Below are 24,571 nucleotides of genomic sequence, written 5' to 3' on the forward strand. Positions count from 1 at the left end.
TCACTGGTTCTCGATTGAGACGCACAGCCATCAGGTTCACCTGCATCCCATTTAAAGCAATACCATTACAAAAAAACAAGTTACTTCCTAGGACTAAACTCCTTTAAACTAGAATTACAAATGCTTTCCGTTTCACAATGCTTCATCTAGGAAATGTAAGTACCTTCCCAGACATTCTGAGCAGCAGGTTCCAATGTTTTGTGCTTTTTCCCCTCCCCACATTCAGCCAACTTCTAACCTGATCGCCATCAGAGGTCTGCTAAAATCTCATCTATCCTGCAAGCTTATGCTACTCGTTAAGGCCAAAACTCACAGAAGGTTGGCCTGGTAACAAGTTCTCCGGTACAGAGAAACACCTGGTTTTCTTAAGTTTTGGATTAGCTCATTGCTGATTATACCAGAATTACAGATCCTCTTCCTCTAACTATCACCAATGTAGTTCAGTTTCTCTCTTTCTTGTTCATCTGATTATTTGTAAGGGGCTCCGCTTCCCTTGCGTGAGGCACAGCTGTTTCAATGATCGTGGACTTTCATTCTGATTAACTATAAAAAATTTACATTAGCAGAACTGAATTGCAGAAAATATGCACAATCATAACTACTATTATATGCGGAGTTCAATGATGTTACTTACAGCCAGTCCATCTCCTCCACAGCCTGTGCTATTTCAGGCATCACACCCAACTCTGTTAAAGAAACAATACAAAAATAGAGGTAAGAAATGTACACCAACAGAAAGTTTACATTCCTGATTTAAGTCACATACATTTTCTGCAGCACTTTCCATAAAATACCTTCATATGTACCTGTCAACTTATACAAAATATATCCTCACTAGCATCTCATCCTTATTAGAAGCAAGTGTTTGTGAAGACCATTCAAAGGATGCATTACAGACTCATTGCTTGGAGACAAATACACAAATGCTTAAAAAAAAAAATGAACAGACCAATTCCGAGTGACCACATTGTTTGAAATACAGCACAAATTATCCCTGTAACATGCTTGACACGTATGTTAAATAAGCCCTGCAACATATTTTACTAGCGGGGATGCGAGCGAACATTAACCAGTTTGTGATGGGACTATGATCGCTGTATGAGAGGGTGGACAAGTATTTTCTGTACTAGACTAAAGAAAGGTTTCAAAGTATAAAAGTCTGAGTCTCGAAAGCAACAAATTAATGAAACTATGAAGTTGGTGGATGTTGCCCAGCTCAGACAACGGGTGATGCAACAATCCAAACAAGCATTGGCATAGCCAATAGGTCTCGCTTTTGGGATCTAAGTATTTAGATATGCAGCTCAATATCCTTGGTGCAACACCACCAACCGTTGCAAGGCTAAACACTTATAAGGTCTCAAAGGCGAGACCTAATGGCTATGCCAATGCTTGTTTTTACTTTGTTTGTTTTGTACAACAATGCTAAAAGCCATTAGCAAGAACAGTAGGTCCCAAAGGAACCGATTGGCCTTGGCAATGCCTCTTTGTGTCACTCGTGTTTCCCTCTTTTAGGTCTCACCTGTCAATGCGCATGCGCATTGAGCAGAGCGAGACTATGGGGGCTTAAACAAAGCTTACCTACACTGGCGATTCACTGGCGATTTGATGAAGTGCATGTGCACTTTTAACTCTTTAAGCTCTTCCCGCTCCGCCCCCTGCTGCATCAAAGGCTTGGCGCTGTGCCTCAGCCCAGCCATTCTCCTCCCCTAATTACCCCCTGCGGCATCAAAGGCTTTTTCACGGCCGGCCGGCCGTGCTTTCAGTTCACGGCCGGCCGGCCGTGTCTCCTTTTCTTTTTTTTTTTTATTAATTGAATGTCTTCCAGCAAGCTCTCCTCATCCGTAGCTTTAGGTGTGATGACAGCATTTCCTTATAAGATTACTGCTCTCTTGGGAATATATGAGGGCAGGAAGCCTTCTGAATTCGGCTGATCATTATCAGAGAGTGTTTTGGTGAAAATACGGGACTTTTCTTATGCGTGCTGCTACAAAAAGAGCTCAGCTCTCCTTAGCTACGGGAAAGCTGTTTGGCTTACTTCTGCTCGCTCAGCCAGCAATTGTGCCAAGTGGCGTGTTTTTAGCTTTACTAGCTCATTGGTGTGTACTGGCTTGCCACTTTGCTGGAATAAAGTACCGGCCATAACGCTGAATACGACTTTCTTTTAATTAATTCACCAGTTTGCTGCCAAGTGAATTTGAGAGTAATAGTGGCAATCATGTTTGAAACTGCATAACGTGAGCGGAATAAGCTTGCAAGCCGCAATCACCCCACATCCACCACATCCACCACCACCTCCACATCCACCACCACCGCATCCACCACCACATCCACCACCACATCCACCCTCACCCTCACCCTCACTCACCCTCAACCCCTCACTCACCCTCACTCTCACTCACCCTCACTCACCCTCAACCCCTCACCCTCACTCACCCTCACTCTCACTCACCCTCACTCACCCTCAACCCCTCACCCTCACTCACTCTCAACCCCTCACCCTCACTCACCCTCAACCCCTCACCCTCACTCACCCTCAACCCCTCACCCTCACTCACCCTCAACCCCTCACTCACCCTCACCCTCACTCACCCTCAACCCCTCACTCACCCTCACCCTCACCCTCACTCACCCTCAACCCCTCACTCACCCTCACCCTCACCCTCACTCACCCTCACCCTCACTCACCCTCACACTCACCCTCACTCACCCTCACTCACCCTCACCCTCACTCACCCTCAACCCCTCACCCTCACTCACCCTCAACCCCTCACCCTCACTCACCCTCAACCCCTCACCCTCACTCACCCTCAACCCCTCACTCACCCTCACCCTCACTCACCCTCAACCCCTCACCCACCCTCACCCTCACCCTCACCCTCACTCACCCTCACTCACCCTCACCCTCACCTTCACCCTCACTCACCCTCACTCACCCTCACCCTCACTCACCCTCACTCACCCTCACCCTCACTCACCCTCACCCTCACTCACACTCACCCTCACTCACACTCACCCTCACTCACACTCACCCTCACTCACCCTCACTCACCCTCACTCACCCTCACTCTCACTCACCCTCAACCCCTCACCCTCACTCACCCTCAACCCCTCACCCTCACTCACCCTCACTCACCCTCAACCCCTCACCCTCACTCACCCTCAACCCCTCACCCTCACTCACCCTCACTCACCCTCAACCCCTCACCCTCACTCACCCTCAACCCCTCACTCACCCTCACTCACCCTCAACCCCTCACCCTCACCCTCACTCACCCTCAACCCCTCACTCACCCTCAACCCCTCACTCACCCTCACCCTCACCCTCAAGATAGATAAAGATAGATAAAGATAAAGATAGATAAAGATAAAGATAGAAGATAAAGATAAAGATTAGATAAAGATAAAGATCACTCACCCTCACCCTCACCCTATATAATAAAGATAGATAAAGATAAAGATTCACTAAAGATAATAAATAAAAGATAAAGATAAAGATAAAGATAACGCTACTCACGATCAACCCCTCACCCTAAATCACCCCCTCACCCTCACTCACCCTCACTCACCCTCAACCCCTCACCCTCACTCACCCTCAACCCCTCACCCTCAACCCCTCACTCACCCTCACTCTCTCACCCTCACTCACCCTCAACCCCTCACCCTCACCCTCACCCACCCTCACTCACCCTCACTCACCCTCACTCACCCTCACCCTCACTCACCCTCACTCACCCTCACTCACCCTCACCCTCACTCACCCTCACCCTCACTCACCCTCACCCTCACTCACCCTCAACCCCTCACCCTCACTCACCCTCACTCACCCTCAACCCCTCACCCTCACTCACCCTCAACCCCTCACCCTCAACCCCTCACTCACCCTCACCCTCACTCACCCTCACACTCACTCACCCTCAACCCCTCACCCTCACTCACCCTCACCCTCACTCACCCTCAACCCCTCACCCTCACCCACCCTCACCCTCACTCACCCTCACTCACCCTCACTCACCCTCACCCACCCTCACCCTCTCACCCTCACTCACCCTCAACCCCTCACCCTCACTCACCCTCAACCCCTCACCCTCACTCACCCTCAACCCCTCACCCTCACTCACCCTCAACCTCAACCCCTCACCCTCACTCACCCTCACCCTCACTCACCCTCAACCCCTCACCCTCACTCACCCTCAACCCCTCACCCTCAACCCCTCACCCTCAACCCCTCACCCTCAACCCCTCACCCTCAACCCCTCACCCTCACCCTCACCCTCACCCTCACTCACCCTCACTCACCCTCACTCACCCTCACCCTCACTCACCCTCAACCCCTTACCCTCACTCACCCTCACTCACCCTCAACCCCTCACCCTCACTCACCCTCAACCCCTCACCCTCACTCACCCTCACTCACCCTCAACCCCTCACCCTCACTCACCCTCAACCCCTCACCCTCAACCCCTCACTCACCCTCACTCACCCTCACCCTCACCCACCCTCAACCCCTCACCCTCACCCACCCTCACCCTCACCCTCACTCACCCTCAACCCCTCACCCTCACTCACCCTCACCCTCACTCACCCTCAACCCCTCACCCTCACCCACCCTCAACCCCTCACCCTCACTCACCCTCACTCACCCTCAACCCCTCACCCTCACCCTCACTCACCCTCACTCACCCTCACCCTCACCCTCTCACCCTCACTCACCCTCAACCCCTCACCCTCAACCCCTCACCCTCACTCACCCTCAACCCCTCACCCTCAACCCCTCACCCTCACCCTCACTCACCCTCACAACACAGTGTTACAATAGGTGTCACATTTGCGAAAGATAAAACTATTGACATTGTAAATAACAAAGCTATTAATTTCGCTATTTTCAAAACAAGCACATAAATAAAAAATGTGTCCTTTACAATACCAATAGCTCAAACTTTCCTAGTGCGAGACCTATTGCATTGCTGTGCTTCTCTCCCCTGCTGCACTCTCCTGCTCTCTAGAGATGTGGCCTAACGACCAGAGCTGCCATCTAAGTCACGTAAATACAAAACATGTTGCATTCCAAATGCTATAGGTGTCACATTCGCGAAAGTTATAACTATTGGCATTGTAAATGACAAAGCCATCAATTTAGCAATTTTAAAAACCAACAAATAAATAAAATATGTCATTTACAAGACCAATAACTCCAACTTTTCTAATGCGAGACCTATTGCATTTGCAATGCTTGTTACTTTATGCATCTGTCTGATGGCAAAGGTCCAAGAGCGCTCAATAAACTGTTATGAAATACTTAATTTTAGTTGCATTTTTAAATCTGCTTCAAGCACCTACAAACCCTTCCCGCTCCACCTTTTCCTAGCACAGAATCTCCCACTGACATCCTTTTTAGCACTTATTTTAAAACACAAGAAGAACAATACTGTTTGTGGTCAGTCGACTCCGACTAAACCCCATTTCACCCCGGCTGCAGGTAATAAAGATTAAAAGAAGGAAGCAGGGATCCCTTCGAATGAGTGCTACTCGACATGCATTTGATTATTTGTGCATTAATTAATGTTTGTTTGCCTTAACACATCACTCATCCCCCTGTGGAAGACGTTCGTGTTTTCCAGTGTTAAGGAGGACATCTAAAGCTCATAGAGACAGAGGTTGCGCGAGCCAACAGACTAACAGGGAGAGCCGAGCCAGAGCAGAGCCCTGAAAATATTTACTGTGAAAATCACTCAACAAACATCATAAAAACAAGATAACGCCGTTTCAAAATGAAAGAAAGTGTATTTCCTTAACATTTGACATTAATCAATCACATTACAGCACTACACCGAGAAGTACTTATTAGAAGTGACTGTTTTTAAACATGAACCATTACCGCACTAAGAGGCAAGACTGTAGTCTTGTAAATCATGTAAGTGACCCAGAGTATTAAACAGCATTATTACAGTCTATGACATCAAGCACAAGAGTTTTTTGTACAACTGGTATTCTGAACTCACATGGTTGAAAGGGCTTTCATATGCGACAAAGAAAAAAGAAGCGTGTTGGTGAAATAAAATATTTGACTAAGATCACACAATTTAAGTGAGGCAGTTGCAATTTATCAAGGTTTTCGGTGTAACATTATTCAATTCATCTACGAAATGGGTATCTGTTTATCCCACCTTATGCTTTATTATAAGGTATTGGAGGGCTTTACATGAGCGCTAGTTACATTTTATTTTCTCATTCATTTTTTTAGCCACCGGGCGATGAAGTGGTTTGCCCAGAAACACAAGAAGTTGAGGGGACGCGGAGACTCGAACCTGATTGGCAGCTGTAACCCTAACAGCATTTCCTGGGTCGAGGGGGGAAGGAGGAAGGCAGAAGACACAGAAAAGCTGGGCTCGTTATGGGCTTGAGGTTCCAACAGGAATTCGATCTGAGCCAGAGCCAGGCTTCAGGTACGAACCGGGCTCGAGCTTTCTGTAGCTCGCCCACCTCTAGGCAAATCACAACAAAAAGAGAAAGATGTCTACTATAAGAAACAAGCATTTACAATGCAATAGGTCTCGCATTAGGAAAGTTTGAGCTATTGGTCTTGTAAATGACAATGTTTTTATTTATGTGTTGGTTTTGAAAATAGCTAAATTAATAGCTTTGTCATTTACAATGCCAATAGTTATAACTTTCGCAAATGTGACACCTATAGCATTGTAATGCATGCCCATGTGTCTGGACGTTCTTTACAAATGGCTGCAGGTGGCGGCGTGTGTCCCCCCCCCCCCCCTTCTCCAAGCCTTGCTCTTACAACCTCCGGTTTCAGGGAGTAGTTTAGTGTGAAGTGTAGGCAGCAGGTTTAAGTTGTGATGTTGTAATGTCTCACCCACTCTCATGTCTTTCTGATGAATAAACAACCATTAGTTCAAGCTCAGTAGGGGTCCTTTTGTAAAGCGTAAAAATGGTTTATTCTTGGCAACTTATGCGCTTTTAATCAGGGGCATCTGTAAACATCGTACACAAGTTACCAGCTCTGGTAGCAGCAGGGCAGGAGGTTTGTTTTGTTAAATTCCCTAATCCCGTACCAGAACGTTTGGCACTAAAGAGGTTTTAGTCAACAACCTGCAGCCAATAATCTTACTGATCTAATCACATCCAATAAATTGTAGTTTACATTCATACTATGAAAATAGATAAAATGTTCGCTCTGGCCTGACCTCCTCAGTTACCTTGAAGCCCTGATCCAGCACAAAGCTGAATATTTTATTGCCACAGTGGATGCGAGGAAATGTGTGTTAAAAGGAGTACACTGAAAGAACTCTCCATAGCTGCCTAAAGGAGGACATGGTTTGAAGCGTGTAATGAAGTTGTCGGGCTTCTCCTCTGCTTGTTCTTCGCCTGCCCCTCGCCCTCCAGCGCCTTGAGGTCATCCTTGCGCTCTTTGAGGTCTGGAGAGACTGCAAGGATCACAAAGTGAGTAGTACTGTCACTCAGAGCGCACAGCTCTACAAAGCAGAATGCCTCGCCACAGGGGAGCATAGGGCTGTTCCTTTACCTTCCTTTAGACATACTCAGCCCACATGAGCAGCTACCCTACCCGCAAATAAACAACGACCGGATATAGCGCTTTCGGCTAACGCGCTTTGTATAGAAGGTTTTATTTCGAAACATCTGGTGCAATACTGGTACACGTTTTATCACAATTGGAGGATGAAAAACTTAGTAAATCTTTCAGTAATTAGAATTTACAGCTCACACGTAGATCTTAGCAGCGCGCACTCAACTCCTTGGCTGTTTTACCGGCGCCAAAGAAGAGTCGGGTTAAGATTTCAAAAATGCTCCCTGTAACAAGTGCATGATCTGGATCTGGTCAATGAAAGGAAAGTGCAGAGTACAGGGCTTTCCACAAGTGTCTATTTAAAGGTTTCTGTGCCCCGCATACATTCAATCTCTGAACACTACCGATCTAATGCAAGTGAATAATATTCAAATAGACCCTGTTCCACTTACTAAATATTTAATATCTATAAAACACATCCTGTGCCGTCTCCCATCTCTAAAGAAGGGGCTGGAAACAAGAGCTCAACTAATAACATTACAAAAAAAAGTCCATACCTGAATGCGAACATCGCCGCCGGCCTGCGACCAGGAAGTCAGGCAGGCCGGGCGCGAAAACCGGAAACAGGAAGTAGGAGGGCGGGGCGCCTACCCCGCCTCCCACGGAAGAGCCGCGATTGTTTGGAGCACCGGAGCAGGCAGGAGCCTACCATGCGCCCCGGTGCCGAAGGAGGGAGGAAGAGTCCTGCTGCCGGGCCCTACAGCTGCCGATGAGAGGAGAGGCGCCGCACGAAGGAAGCCGGTGAGTGGGGCTTCGCCTTGTTGCTGAGCTGCGAGGGCGGGGGCATGTGTGTGCGCGCGCCTGCGGCAGCGGGGGCTGTGTATGTGTGTGAGCCTGTGTGTATGTGTCTTGGAGTCTGTGTGTATGCGTGTGTGTGTGTGACTGTGGGGGGGGTGTATGTGAGCGAGTGTCTGGCTGTCTGTGTATATGCGCGCGCATGTGCACGGCGCGGAACGTGCGCGCACCCAAATCTGGCAGCAAAAGCTCGTAACACTTTCTTGTCCTTCATTCCCCCGAGTCAGACAGCTAAAAGTCTCCACCTGGACGCATCCTTTGGATGCGAATTCCAGGCTCGACCTAAAAAGAGATGTGCACAATAGATAGAGAGGTGCACAAGAGTAGAAACGTACACAATAAACGTGATAAGCCACAATAAGGAGGTGGGGGCACTAAGAAGAGACACAGGGCAGAGTGCAGCGTGCATCAGGGGTTAAACAGGAACTTCACCTGCAAACAGCCCAAACCACACAATTAGAAATAAAGAAACCTTCTGGCTGTGTCACGTGGCGGTTGTGGCTGATTAGGTCTTGGAGACGTGTCAGCGTGCACCATTGAAATTAGGACAAATGTTACATTACATGGGACTTAAAAGTGAAGTCAAAGGGAGACTAGCTACCACTGGAGAGGAATGGTTCTGCTGTGGTATTTAATGGGATGGCTTCAAATCAGGGCATTCATCCATTGAGTAGGCAGGGTGGGGGCTACGGCAGGGTCATTCTAGACAAGCGCTTTGTGGCCACAAAAGGACGCTAGATCACAACGTTTGCACCTTACTTAATGCTGCTAATTGTAACTCATATGAGCCTTAGTAATCTTCCCTCTCTGCTGTTGCTATGGGATACCTTGCATTTTGCGCTTTATCTTAACGGTATTTTACATAGGAACTACGCACTTTACACTACTCGCACTTTAGACAATGCTGCTAATTGCCCTAGTAATCTGCTTCTGTAGCTGCTGCTATGAGAATTCATGTATTTTGTATGTTTTGCTGCTATCTTAAATGAGATTTTTGCACTTGGGCACTTTACTTGATGGTGCTATATAGTAATATATCTGAAAGTTGGTGATGTCTTGGGAAATAATGTATTTTTGCACACTGCCATGCAAGTATTGCTGCTGTTGCTAATGAAATGGAAAACTTAACAACGTTTTTATCCTATATGTTATTTTTATCATCATGACCATGTACGTGATTATATGTGTACTTTTATGGATAATGAAATATCCGAATAAAGATTATTGACTTGACTGACTTTGCAATTCTCTGTACTTCTAGTTAAGTTTTGCCAAAGATGTCCTCCTAAATACCTTGAGCAAAAAGCAATGGCGTGGATCGATGACATCTGTAGACAACCATTCCGAAATACAACCTCTGTCAGAAGTCAAAGAGGTCATACAGACTTTGCCACAAAGCAAAATGCTAGAATCTGATGTTTTAAGCTCCAAATTCTATGAAGAATTCAGAGATCAGAAATTGATAAAGACAATTACAATCATTATGATGGTCTGAGACTTGAATATAGGGCGATAGCATTAGATACAGAGGGTTATTTAACCACGTATACCCTTCACTATTGTTGTGAATGATACCTACGAGTGCCATTGATTAGTTGGAATTCAGACTCATATCAGCCCGGATCATGAATTAAAACGCAGTGTCCTGTTTTATTAGGATCTTTGTTTTGGCAGTGTGGATCAGAGGTTTTCTGCAACACAAGTTGCTGCAGAAGATATTCCTTTTGATGCCTTCTAGAATGCACTCCAAGGTGTTGAGTCATGTGTCCTCCCACACTTGGACAACTGAATTGCCATCTGATTCAGGCTGCTGGCCTTATTAACAAACTGAAAAGACTCCAGAATATGGCCATCAGGTTGGACTGTAGATGAAGCAACCGTGAACATCTGTCTTCTCTGCTAGTCACCTCCTCCTTTGCCTTCCAGGAAAAGCCCAATCAGTTTAAGGCCTTGTATGTGGTTCATCTGGGTTTTGGTAGACATTCACCGCCCATCTTTCAAACTCCTGGTATTCTGTGTCCCAAAAAGATCTCTATGAACAAGTGCTCACTACCTGCTAAAGATTCGGCTCTACACTCGGGCACAGCTAGGAATCAAGGCAATCAAAATTCTGGCATCCGAGCTCTGAAATGCACAGACTTCTTTCAGTTCTGGAGATATCAGAAACCCCATCTCTTTTGTTAGGCCCCCTTTCCCCAGATGTTTTGTCCACTTAGAGCAAATAATTAAAGAGATCAATTTCACCCTCCAAATTACCTTTACTAACTTTAGTAAGGGGATGATAAAACAGCACCCCATCCACGCAGAGACACTTTTAAAACAAAATGTTTAAACCACACGCGTGCACGCACACAAAATCACAGGCATAAGTGGCAGATAAGGTACCAAAAAAACAATTACTCATTGGTGACCACTTTGCTATATAAAACAAATATAAAAACATGCAATGCCACACTCGCCTCCACACTTAAATAAGTCAGGTCCACTCACACTGCTTTCTTCATACTCTACCTTGCCTGCATCCTAGAGTACACAAATATACTGGGACCCCCTTCATATACCAAATAGGAAGCACAACACAGCCTTCCCACATCACAAGCCTGGTACACGTAATGCTCTACACATGCTAAACAATCCTGGATAAACACACTGTGGCGGGAGGGGGGGGGGGATAAAGACAGACACTTTATCACTACAATGTAAAATAACATGTTGGTTGTCTTTAATGTTTAAAAATGTTATTCTAATGCTCCCTATAATCAAAATACATTGGTTTTCTGGGACAAATTGGGAAACATGAGTATTAGTAGGGATTATAATCAGTTAATTATAGTGAGAAATTGGGTTGTTGGTCGAGTGGGGTGAAACCCTTGCTCAAGCAACAGCCACAAACCCTGTCGGGGTGAACCACTAGAGTCCCTAAATTAACCTATGCTCAACCCTCTGGTAGCGTGGCCCGAAAGCAGTCAGGCTCAACTTAGAGGCCATTTTTAAAGTATGTATTCGGCGTACAAACAGTAATAAAGTGAAAACAACACAAAAAAACTCCCCCACCAATTTAGAAAAATATAGTACATTTTAATAAGTTATTTGACAACAATAAACAACAAAATCCAGGCAGTAGAAGCAAAGCTATGATTTTTTTTTATGTTTAAGGTAAAACCTAGTACCTAAAAGATGAACGCACCAACCGCGAACATCTAGTCACGCAAGACTGGGGCAAACTCTAAGAATATGATCGACTGCAATGGAGCGCGGGTCAGATACAAAAAGTGAATTGAGCCCAATTAGCGCTTACCTTTGGACTTAGAAGAAATTTTGTGGAAAAATGTCAGAGAAAGTAAAGTTCAGCAGGGCAAGGCGGCAGGCATCGTCCGGGAAGGAAACATCATCGTGGAGCCACTGGACAAAGTCAAGGTGACAATGAGGGGAGGAGGGAGGGTGTGGTCACAGCAGCCACCAAGCTGGCAGCTATCTTGTGAGGCTCCGGAGGTCGAGGTCTTCATCAGCTCTGAATCACCACCATAATGACCCTTCAACCACAGACTGTGGCCGGATGCTGCTCCCGACTGATGCAGGATGCTAAATACGGTGCTCCTCCTGGCCGCAGCCCCTTGCTATCCATGTCTGCATAGTCAGGCAACCCGGGTGGCATGGCGTGGCCTCGAAGGCCCTGTGGCAACATGGACCACGGATGAGCCTGAGGCAGGGATCACCTAGTCCAGTCAGTGCTGTGGGTCACCCCCATTACACCATTGTGCCCCAGGGTACGTTCAGAACAAGGGTGGGAAGGAAAGGGGGGGTCGGGTCACTCGTCTACACTACTGCTGTTGCCCTTCGGCACCTCCGGCCTGTATCTACAGCACACTGCGAACAAGCTGCTCTTTGATCAGGGTAAGCCGGCAAGGCGACAGGGCTCTCCGGACCAGAAATCTGGCACAGAAATTTCCGGTGGCATCTCCGCCATCATGTCTGAGCTTAAGGCCAGGTTTCTCGCCATAGACGATCACTTCAACATGCTGGCTGGCTGCAAGGACCACTTCGGGGAGTGCTTAGATCGCCAGAGGGAGAGGATCGATGGCGCGGAGGAGCGCATCTCAGGATTAGAACATAGCGATACCACTGCATTGAAATGCATCGAAAACTGGAGAATGTCCTCAAAACTGTGGCCATCAAAAACAAAGATTTGGAGGAGTGATCCCGCAGGTACAATATCCACATCTCTGGCATAGCAGAAACCATGAATATAGGTCACCCTGTTTTGTTAATCTAGCAACTCCTCACGCACCTCTTCGACAGCAATAGCTTCTCTTCCACTTTCGCTGTGGAGCACATGCATCGCTCCCTCGGCCCCTTGTGGGAGCTGTGCCATGCTTGCTCATAGCATGCCTTCTCAACTATAGGGGCATGGACACCATCCTTCGCCTATCCCGAGAACAAGGTCCCCCTACCGTATCATGGCGCTTCCTTCTCACTCGACTTGGACTTCATAGTCCCAGTCCAAGAGGCTCGCCGGAAATTTTGTGATGCCAGAAACTCCCTCCACAAGCGAGGCAATAAATATGCAATGCTCTATCCCGCCCGGCTGCGGATTGAGGTACACGGGAAGCCTCATACCTTCGACAGCTGAGGCGACCGACTTTTGCAAACAATTTGCCTCCTAGTCATCATCTCCTAGGTGGACACACTGGAACGTACTGGCTCACCCGTTTCTGCCCATCAGCCTCCTCAGAACTAACTCAACCTGCAGTACTTGGCCCTTCTTCCGGCTGTAAACTGCCTTCACACTTCTACCTTCGGACATGCCCAGGACACTGTGCTTTGGTCATCATTGCCTTAATCTTCCTCCAGCTTCAACATGCTGTAAATATGCGGTTGATTCTTCATTCATATTTCAGGTATCCCTTCAGCAGATGGGCCACACCAGGCTGTGACGTTGCTTCTCCCTCATGGTGTATACCACATTATCCTTCTTAGGATAGCTTAACCTTTTATTTCTGTTACCCAGGGTTCACTGGATGTTTTACTATGTGGTGTTGGTGGGGCGGAGGAGGATTTCTCTTCTGTTTCTTTGTCTGTTCTCCATTGCACATCAGGTACACTACAGGCACACTCATGACATGATGACACTATTTCCCCTCATCTCAAACTACACCGTCAACTCTTGCAGGCCCTGGGAAGGTGGTAGACATTTCCTTCTCACATGGAACATCCGTGGTATCAATAATCCTCACAAGGCAGACAAGTCCTTTAATATCTGACCCAACACAGGGCTAAAATAGTCTTTCAGAAAACCCATTTCCCACCTCGCGATACCCAATTTTATGCACTTGCTCGGGGAGCACATCACTACTTCTCCTGTTATAGTTCCTATTCCCGTTGAGTTTCCGCCCTCATACATAAAAGCTTCCCCTTCTCTCTTCACAAGAGCCACTCGGACCCGAATGGCAGCTATTTGATTTTACAAGCCACCCTGACAATCGAGTTCTATTAGTTAACATATATGCCAAAAAAAACAACATTCCAGAATTTTTCCAGGAGCATTATGCTCATATGGGGCATTCAGATACTGACCTCGTTATGCGGAGGGGGACTTTAACAACACCCTCACATCAACTCCACTGGTACCCAAACGAGTGGTAAGCCCTGATCAAGGTAAACAAATTGCTAGGAACATTGCTCAATTTGGACATTTCTTTATTCGCTCAGTTTAAAAAGATCATAAAAGCACAGAATAAATACAAAGTAACAGTTTCATGTCCATAAAATACTTCTTCATGTCCCTTGTATAAGAATAAAAATAAGAGGATAATAATATAAGTAGCCGCTTAACCTCGACCTTAAATGAGCCACTATCTAAGATGAAGTAGTGGATAACTTTACCATGGCCCTTAGATACAAGCCGTCCCCCTATTCCTTTTTCTCATACAGGCCCAAAGAAAAGAAGCAAGTGAAAAGCATGTTAAAAAGTCGGGTAATGATTTTAAAAAGAAGAGTGCAACTCGACACTGCCTGATGTTCTTCTGCTTTAAAAGGGGCTTAAGAAAGGGATACCTCTCTTTCTTGTAGAGCCTACAAAATAAAAACAAATGCAGTTCAGTTTGTCTTGAGAGGGAGTAAAACCCTCTCTCTGACAAGGACGGGTTCAGGTTGTAGGTGACGACTGCAGCTTTTCCTTTGTAGTGCTCCTTCCTCTTATAGTCCGCCTGTGCAATAAAAATACGGGAGACCTTTTTCTTTTAGACCCTTCTGCACATTATGGGTTCCTTAAATAGACCATGGAGGCCAAGCTCCTTCAAGACGGATTCCACAGCGAATTTCCGCTTTTTTCCATGCTTAAACAATCCCTTAGTGTAAGTTGTGTGAGTGGCACTGTTTCCCTGCGCCAAATCGAGTGCCACAAAAGGATTCGGGCCAATTGGATTGCATCTTGTATATACGGGAGGCCCAGTTCCTAATGTAAGGTATTGTTTGAAGAAGAGGAGGGAAGGCCTACAAGGGGCTTGAAATAAATATTTTCAATAGTTTGGAGAATATTTGATGTTACCCGGCCCCACACTCCCGCCCCATAGGTTGCTGCCACCTTAACCTTGGCTTGATAAATGTTTTTTAGGGGAATCAGTGGTCTGTCATCCATTTTCTGTGCAAGGGTTTTTTAATGCCGAGAGGCTTCTCTCCATTCACCTCTTCCTACCTTCCACCAGTTTTAGCCAGGATGAGTCTTTATCAAAAAGGACCCCCAAACAGGAAAAAGTGTCAAGCATCTCTATTTTCTCTCCATCTACATGTAGGTAGGGGGTTTTATCGCTTTGCCTGGCCCCGGCTATGATGGCAAAGGACTTGGTGTGGTTGACCCTTAAATCCAGGGAGTCCATAAATGATATATAATTATTTATCGGGCTTTGGAGGACGCGCCCTGTCCTGGCTATCAATACCGCGTCATCCGCGTATGCCAAGATAGGAAGGGCTTGAGAACCAAATATAGGGACATCACGAGAAGCCTTAATAAGTGCTTTTTCAACACCATTTGTGTAAATAGAGAAGAGAAAAGGGGCAAGGACACAGCCTTGTGTTACTCCTCTAGCAACTCGAAAAGGGTGTGTACAGTCGCCATTTTTGGTGTATCTGACCATTGCCGCTGCATTTGTATACATTTGTCTGATAAAATGTATTATGGCATGATCAGCCCCGGTCTCCTCCAATATCTTCCATAGCTTTTCATGGACAACGCAGTCGAATGCCGCCGACAAATCCATGAAAGCCATGTAGATTTTTCCTCCCTTTATTCTGACATTTTTCTATGATCATTTCTAAAATTAAAAACTAGTCCACAGTACTCCTTCCTTGCTGGAACCCATACTGGCCCTGCATTAGTATTATATTTTAGCTATAGTGTTTAAGAACATTTGTAAGCAGGGGGGCCCATAAGTCTGGTATTTCTTGGAAGAAGTCGATTGGGACTCTGTCTGGGACTGGAGCTTTACCTGGGATGCATGAGCTCAGTCCTTCCTTCACTTCATTTAGTGAGAAGGAAATGACAGTAGGGGTACCCTCTATGGTTGGAGAAGGTATTTGTGAAGAAGTACTAGGGGCAAAGATGTCTTCAAAATGAGTTAACCATGCTTTCTCACCTACACCTAAGCACACATTTATTTTTGGTATGGGGGATAAGGAGAAAATAATAATGGTGGTGACTAGCAAAACAAAATGTCTTTTATGATTCATGGTTAATAGAACAGAACTTAACAATCGAGTTCATCATGACAGACCATAAGCAACAATTTTTTTTAACACCAAATAAACATTCAGGAAGAGAACACAATGTTTATTTATTTATTTCATTTGTAAAGTGCATGAATCACTCCAGATGGGGTATATCTGCGCTGTGGACGTATAAAGGTGGGACACTAAGTGTTAGAAAAGTGAGGTATTTAATTTTTTTCTAAAGCTCAGATAGTTAGTGCAGAGGTGAATGTCCAAAGGTAGTTGGTTCCAGAGTTGAGGGGCTAGATAGGAGAACGATTTGCCTTCCAATCTGGTTTGCTTGATGCGTGGGATGACAAGAAGGCCTTTCCCGTTAGAGCAAAGGGTACGTGATGGTGTGTGTTTGACCAGTTTGTCTGCCAGATATGTAGAACCCAGCTGGTTTAGGCCTTCAAACACCATGCCGCAGATTTTGAATTGGGTTCTTTTGCGTATGGGTAACCAGTGGAGTTTGCGTAGCAGGGGAAGTGAAGGAGCTCGGTAGGGTGCACTGAATACCAGGCGGGCTGCTGTGTTCTGCACCACCTGCAGACTGTTAAGGGCGGATTCCTTGGCAGAGATCAGCAGAGCATTACTGAAATCCAGGCGGCTAAGTACTAAGGCGTGTACCAGAGTTTTACGTGTGGAAGCAGGAAGAAGTGAAAGACCGTGTGGAGCAGGCTAAGTGCATGGAAGCAAGCTCGTTTGGTTGTGGCCATGTGCTCATCAAGATTAAGTTTGCTGTCTATTTAAACCCCCAGGTTTTTAACCACTAACTTAGGGAATGGAGCCGAACCCAGTTCCTCTGGCCACCAGCTGGGTGACCAGCCGGTGACGGAGTCTTTGAAGAGTATTATTTCTGTTTTTCCTGCGTTTAACTGCAGGAAATTGCTGCTCATCCATGATGTTATGGTTTTCATGTCTTCTGCGAATATGTTTTTAATGTTGGGGTGTCTTTATCAAAGGAAAGGAGCAGCCGAGTGTCATTTACGTAGGAAATGGGGGTAAACCCGATATTCCTGAGGAGTGCTGCAAGTGGAGCTACATATACATTGAATAAAGAGGAGCCCTGTGGTACCCCTTTGGTTACTGGAGTGGTCTTGGATCTGAAGGGTCAGAGGTTCACCGTTTGGGTTCTGCCTTTAAGAAAGTCCCTCATCCAGTCTAGTGCTGTATCCTGAAGGCCTATAGATCCAGCAGAATCTGGTGTGAAATGGTGTTGAATGCGGCGGAGCAGTATGAGAATTACTGCTCGGCCGGCGTCCGCCTTCATTCGGATGTTATCTATTACATTCACCAGGGCCGACTCAGTGCTATACCTGGGTCCGAATCCTGACTGTGAGTAATCAAGGTAGTTGGAGGATTCAATAAATGTAGATAGATGTGTGTTAATATGTTTTTCCAACAGTTTACTGTGAAGGGGAAGGAGTGAAATAGGTTGATAGTTTGCTATTACATTGGGAGGCATTTTGGTGTTTTTTCTGATGGGCATAATCTGGGCGGCTTTCCAGTCTTCGGGAAGCTTTCCTTCTTTAATTGAGCTATTCAGAATGGAGCAAAGAGGTGCTGCCAGTACAGCTGGGAGATTTTTGGCAGTATTAGCTGGTATTAGGTCTTTGGGATAGCCCGATTTGGCCGATTTTAGTAAGGATTCCGTGTCATGGATAGTGAGCAGAGGGAATTATCTTGATTTTATTACTGCCTGAAAGATTTCCCGTGTTTGGTGCATTGACCACAACAGTGAGGCCAACATTTGGGAAGAAAAAAAAAATATTGGAACTACTGGAAATGTGGATATCATTCCCAATACATCTGGCCGTGAGAGAAATTACACAGTGTAATTCCAAGCAGTGGTGCCACTAAAAGTTTAGCGCAACAAGATAATACGATTCAAATTTTACAATCATAGAAGCATATACAACCAGCAAATACATCAGGATTACAGTTTAAAACAGATGTCTGGCATGAATTCATATAAAACCCGAGAAAAAAGAGAAGATTTAAGATCAATAAAACCACAGGTTAAAAAGTTAAAACATTGGATTTATCGACATTATATATGTACAATATAAAAATAGTTAAATCAAATCAAGGACAAAGTGCAATTTGGTGCGCCCTCAAGATCCAAGGCGAGCCTAGGAATTTCGCCATAGCCAGTGCAATCGGTAGCGATGTATCTGTGCGCAAAATTCGATCAGCCTCCGCCGCTGCCCTGGTACCCAGAAGCTTACAGATAGGTAACAGGCAGGCCCGCCGTGGGGCAGCATAGACATCACAAACCCAGAGAATATGTGCCGTTGTCTCATTGTTGGCAGTGCATCCTGGGCACCCAGCTGGGGTATGTGGTCACCATTTCAAGGTGAAAGATCTTACAGGGAGGGACCCCACCCTGAACTGGAAGTACAATTTGCGATCCATAGGTTTCGTGATTTCATCCCAATATAATTCCATCCTAGGGACCAGTTTATGGTCCATAAAGCGGCTAGTATGGGAAGAAGACTCTTGTTGTCTTGCATTATTCAGTGAAAACAGTTCCTTTAACAAAGATTTAGATGGAAAAATGGAGTTTGCAGGATCGGTCCACAATACAGTCAGTCCTAGCTCCCCTAAAGGAAGTCGGACTGCCCTGAGCCATTTAATTTGATGTAATGTGTCTGACTTAATGATATCTAGGAAACCCTGGGCATAGCCAACAAGTTCGGGAGTGGTCCACAATCTCCTCCAATAGAGGAGGGGACGCAATTTGGCTATAGCTGCAATTGGTTTCTTACCTAGATCTAACAACAATGGACACATAGGAGAGCTCTGGGGAAGTCCTGTTATATTTCTTAGAAATCTGTTCTCTGCTGAGGTAAGAGCTACTAGGTTCTCAAAGCCCACACCTCTGAACCATACAATGCTGAACTAACAGCCTTCAGATTATAGATTTCAAGGATGGGACTGATAGGCTTGGAAAGGGTGCGATTGTACTCCTGACAGAGCGCCCCAGATATCGGTCTGAGTTTGAGAAAGGCTATATCGATTTGCCGGCCCCACTTCATACTACCTTGGAAGTTAACTCCCAGATAGGTGAACTCATTGACTATTTCAAGAGGGCCCTCTTTCATTGCAAATCCTCTTGTGTTTGCCTTGCGTGCATTAAACGTCATTAACTTAGTTTTTGACATGTTGACCTCCAATCCCCTCTCACAGTAGAAATCCTTGAAAATTTGAAGAGCTTTCTTTAGTCTGCTCGGGGTCTTGGAAAGAATCAGCGTGTCATCAGCAAACATCAGGATGGGTACCTTTTCACCAGCAAGTATGGGGGCATCGGTCGAAATTCTGCTCATACAATTAGCAATTCCATTAATATAAAGCTTGAACAGCGTGGGGGCCATCAGCCCTGCCTAACACCACGTTCCACTGGAAATGGTTCAGTGACTTCCCCCTGTCCACCCCATCTAATTTGGGCGTTATTATCTTCGTGAAGTCTACTGATCAGGGATAAAAGATCCAAAGGTAGGCCTAGTTCTTTGAGGACAAGCCATAATTTCCAACGGGGGACTAGATCAAATGCCGCCCTAAGATCTACGAAGGCGGCATAAAGGATGCCTTTGCCCAATGCAACTAGCTTCCAGTAAATTAAGATGAATCGAAAAACGTGGTCGATGGTGCTTGTGGCTGCTCTGAAACTGGCTTGTAAAGGTGACAAGATTCCGAACTCCTCGATCCACTCCTGGAGTCTATTGAGCACCGTCCTTCCAACTAGTTTCTGGGAGCAGTCAATCAGGCTAATTGGCCTATAGTTGCCCGGGTGGTCTTTGTCCCCTTTTTTGAAGACAGGGATGATTTCTGAATTTTTCCAAGAAGTAGGGACCGATGCCCCTTGTGCAATTGCGTTGGAAAGCAGAAAGATATATCGGCACCAACTAGGTTCATCATGTAACAAGGTGTCGCCCGGTATGCCATCAGGCCCCGGCACTTTCCCAGGTAGGATAGAGCTCAGAGCGGTCTCGACTTCCCTCAGGGTAAAGGTTTCCCTCTGGTACATCACATTCACAACTTCGACTTCCTCCTCCGGGGGGGTATCGGAGTTTAAAATGATTAACCCAGGCTGTAACTGACACATGATTCTGGGGGCGCTCAGCCTGACCCCTAGTGGGCCAATTGTAGGTGTTCCAAAACAGCTTAGGGTCCTTAGAAGCACACCCCACCCTCAGATCTTGCCATCTTTGGTCTTCCCAGGCTTTCTTAGCCTTAAGTTGTGCTTCCTTATAGAGTGCTCTTGTTTCACGTACTTTAAGTGGAATACCTCCCTTGATCGCTTTTCCGAAAGCCTTGCGTGCCATCCGGCATTCGTCATTATACCATTGCCCCTCAACTTGTGCAGGCACTATAGGTTTCTTCCCTTTCTTTTCAAAGAAAGTGCGTAGGTGAGTGAAGAAAGCAGTATGCGTATTCCCTGAGCTATCATGGACTCCAATCTACTCTCAAGCTCTCTAATTGCATGTTGCAAACTTAACGCTATGTTGTCAAGTAGAGTTGGTGATTCTTTAACCTGGACCCACTTAAGTCTCCTTAGGTCATTGGTTTGGACCACCTCCCCAATATAGCTATTGTCCCTTCGATGGTGGGCTGTCCTAGTACAAGGTATAAACATAGAGCAACAGAGCGGGTTGTGGTCACTTTCGAGCCGATCAATGATAGTCATATCCTCCACCATTGGCCACAATCTCAGACTTACCAATATATAATCAATTCTGCTAGCAGAATACCCATTATTAAAGGTTGGTGAGCCTAGCCTATTTGATTTAGTGCGGCCATTCAGGGCCCTTAGGCCTCGTTCAATGCAGATACTATTCATCTGAATGATCACATCAGTCCACTTCCTAATGGGCAACAACACAAGCGATGGAACTAGCCAGTTCCTATCTCCTGCCTCAGCCCAGATGGCATCCTCCACGGTAAGCGGTTCAAATGTGATGTTAAAGTCACCCATAAAAAAAAAGTAAAGTCCACATTTGTAAAGCGCACAATCACCCGTAAGGGTCTCTAGGCGCTGGGGGGCCGTCGGGAAGATTAAGCGAGCTATTGCCCAGAGTCACATGGTGCTGGGCTAACCTGCCGCCGGAGCCGGGGATCGAACCGTGGTCCCCAGATTCCAGCGTCAGTCGCCCTGGCCGCGGCGCCACACCTCTCCCACTATAACGATTACCTTGGCGATGTCTGGTAAAGTGTCAAGGAGCTGCTCCAGAGCCGCTAAAACTCTTGAATGCTTCCCCCTTGTGCCTCAGTCTTAGATATTAATTAGCAGACTATCTGAGTTGGTATTAATTGTTAGTTTAATCGCCTGGATGTCATTATTCTTAGTAGGGATATAGTGGATAATCGCATTGAGCTCTTGTCGAACCCACATTGTCAGACCTCCCGAGGCCCTCCCTTTCCCCTCCCTCACAGCTGGTATGGAAAAATTCAAATAACCTTCACAAAACATGGGTGCGACTGCCCAGGTCTCTTGGAAAGCGCAGATATCATAATTCTTAATAAAAGAATTCCATTCGGGTAGGGGTAAATTCGAGCTGAGCCCGACAATATTCCAGCTCAAGAAGCTAGAAGTTCTTGGAACCTCTGCAGAGCTTTCTGGGGGGCTAAGAGCTAAGGTCTGGGGGCACAGAATATTAGACTGAGAGGAACTTGATGGACCAGAACCCCCTCTGCCACCTAATTGTGATACCGAATTGCAAATGTTGCTTGTCAGCAACATCTCCTCTCCCCCCAAAACTGTATAGACTGTAGGATTAATAAAAAAATCCACTGGGGAACTCGCTTGGTTTAGTCAATCATTAGACTCAAGGCTTGACGAGCATTGCAGTCTTTGAGGACCCTGCCGGGATTCCACCCAATAGCCAAAAGGGAAGCGCCTAAATTGTATACTAGACTTTTCAGGGCCACTTGTGCGAAATTTCAGCGTAAAAAGGTTATCAACAAGATCAACACTATTTAAGGTCAGTTCAATGCTATCTAAAGGTTGATCGTACAGCACGATCCGTCGTGCAGCCAAGATGTCCTCCCTAATCAAAGAACGGCACCCCCTCACATGTCTAATCCAATGGATAGATTTATTTATCAGTGAGTCAGCAGTCTCGATAGCAGCATAGCGTGATAGTTTTGGTACATTAACCATGTAGATTTTGTGTGGCTCACGTGCTTTTAGTCTATTCCCTCTAGATTGCCCCGGGATGTGATCAGAAAGGCTTTGTCCATAGGATGCAAGGGCATTATCTCTATGGAAAATGCCGGTACTACTGTCGCGATCATGGGATAATTCAGGGAGGGGGAAAGAATCCTTTGGTATGGTGGACCTTGGTGGTTGAGTAGATGAACCCATGGTACCTCGTTTGATTGTATTGTTTGAGACCTTACTCCTGGGAGATCCAGTGGTTACATCAGCAACCGGACATGGCCAGGGTCCCCCATTAACCACAGGGGTCGGTGCCATCGGGACATCTGGCTTTTTCTGGATCTGAGTAGATGGCTGCTTTTGTTGGTCTGCACTGGAGGTTAAAAACCTCACCATATTAAGCAGCTCAACCAAAGAGCCCTTCAGATCCTGAACTTCCCCCTTCAATGATAGCACCTCCTGCGTTAGTTGGCCGAAGGTTTGCTCTCGCTCACCGGTCATAGAATTACATTTACAGTCAGGGCTAAGAGTTTGCGTTTGGACATGGGTTCTCATAATTTCGTTAACCATCCCCCCGCTTGCTGGATATGCTTCCCCAGTGCTGCAAATCTATTAGTACAAGTAACAATGGGATTGATATGATCAGCATAATCAGTACTAACTCTATCCCCCTCATTACCGGAAGCCGTGATACTATCCTGGAGCGCTTCTTCTGGCCTGTTTACGCCCGATGTATTAGATATCTTATTCTTTCTGGGCTTACAGAACATATCTGGGACAGCTGGCTGCGCACACTCTGCCTGTTGCTTTCTACGGGGAGGGTAAGTGCTGTGTGGGGGGATATGAGGGGTTGATTCAAGAATTTCATTACACTCGCTAATCAGTGTATCAATCCGATCAATACCACAGTTGTTGGTTGCATGATTTTTTTGCTTTTTTCATATTATTCCTTTTTGGCACTCCCTCAATTCCCTCCCCACTCACATCCAAAGCTTTCCTCTTCCCCATAGTCCTTGAACAGTAACAAATATATAGCTATAAATGGTCCAATGTAAATAAGAGGAAAGATAAGAATAGTAAAAAACCTTTCCCAGACCAGAAGTTAAGCGGGGCGCAGTGCTCAGTAAGTCATAGCAGCATAGGGGAGCACGAAAATGCAATAGGTCAAAGGACCACCGAAGACAAGATTATTTATAGTAACAGTACCTTTAGGAACACCAGGGTCGATCCAGACACGTATTCCAAGGCTAAGAGGGATGGCCCTGCCCTGGCTCCTCCTGGCTTTGACGGGCGCGGATGGGCCCACCCCTTGGCCCGGGCGCTGCGGGAGGTGCTGCGATGTTTTTAAGCGCCTCTGGGCGCTTGCTGGTGCGGCTGGTAGTGCGCGCCTCTCAATGCAGGCTGGGAGATGTAGTTTTTTGGCCACAAAGCAGCCCCAGGAGCAGGAAGCGCGGCCGTCGAGGGTCGCTGGTCGCAGCGACAGAGCCCCCACGGTGGACCAGAGACAGCGCAATCAACCCCCAGAGGTAGACCTGGGGTCGGGTAGGCAGCAGGATGAGGAAAAGTAGCCCGCGCTGCGGGAGGTGCTGCGATGTTTTTAAGCGCCTCCGGGCGCTTGCTGGTGATGCTGGTAGCGCGCGCCTCTCAATGCAGGCTCGGGGATGTAGTTTTTGGGCCACAAAGCAGCCTCCAGGAGCAGGAAGCGCGGCCGTCGAGGGTCGCTGGTCGCAGCGACAGAGACCCCGCGGTGGACCAGAGACAGCGCAATTAACCCCCAGAGGTAGACCTGGGGTCGGGTAGGCAGCAGGATGAGGAAAAGTAGATAATACATTATACCGGAAATAAAAACACACTAGTGCGATCCCTGACAGCCTACACTGCTTTTATAGTTGTTCAATTCCTGTTATGAACCAAGACAATCCTGGAGGTGTAATTTTGGCCACTCGGACTAATATTTATTTCTGATATGGTAGCAGAAGGGGTGTGCTATTTTAGTGGCTTTTCATTTTAGTGGCTTTTCATGTACGGTGGTGAAGTCACAAGACCTGCAATCATGAGGAAGTGATTTACTTCAGGGGGTGGGGTTGTTCTCGCTCACACTCCCACAACGTATTAGCATAAGTCAAGGTACTACAGGCAATGAATGAATGCAGAAAGGTATTTATCACCCTCACCACAACTTCCTTGCAGCTCCATGTATTGCATACATTTGAGCCAGCTATCTTGATCAAGACTTTGTGGACCGCTCAGAGTCCACTCATTTGGCAAAGAGC

The 24,571-nt window shown here is 46.5% G+C and overlaps 1 protein-coding gene across 1 annotated transcript in view; it reads right to left on the bottom strand.

The window, feature by feature from the left end:
• The window catches only part of DDX1 (DEAD-box helicase 1), a 336,768-nt gene that overhangs the window by 295,932 nt on the left and 16,265 nt on the right, over positions 1-24,571 (bottom strand). The window contains exon 2 of the mRNA XM_078647776.1: positions 635-686. Within this exon, the coding sequence (XP_078503902.1) occupies positions 635-686 (52 nt within the window). The remainder of the gene's footprint in view (positions 1-634; positions 687-24,571) is intronic.

Source organism: Lissotriton helveticus, chromosome 6 (genome assembly GCF_964261635.1).
Source record: "Lissotriton helveticus chromosome 6, aLisHel1.1, whole genome shotgun sequence".
Taxonomy (NCBI): Eukaryota; Metazoa; Chordata; class Amphibia; order Caudata; family Salamandridae; genus Lissotriton; species Lissotriton helveticus.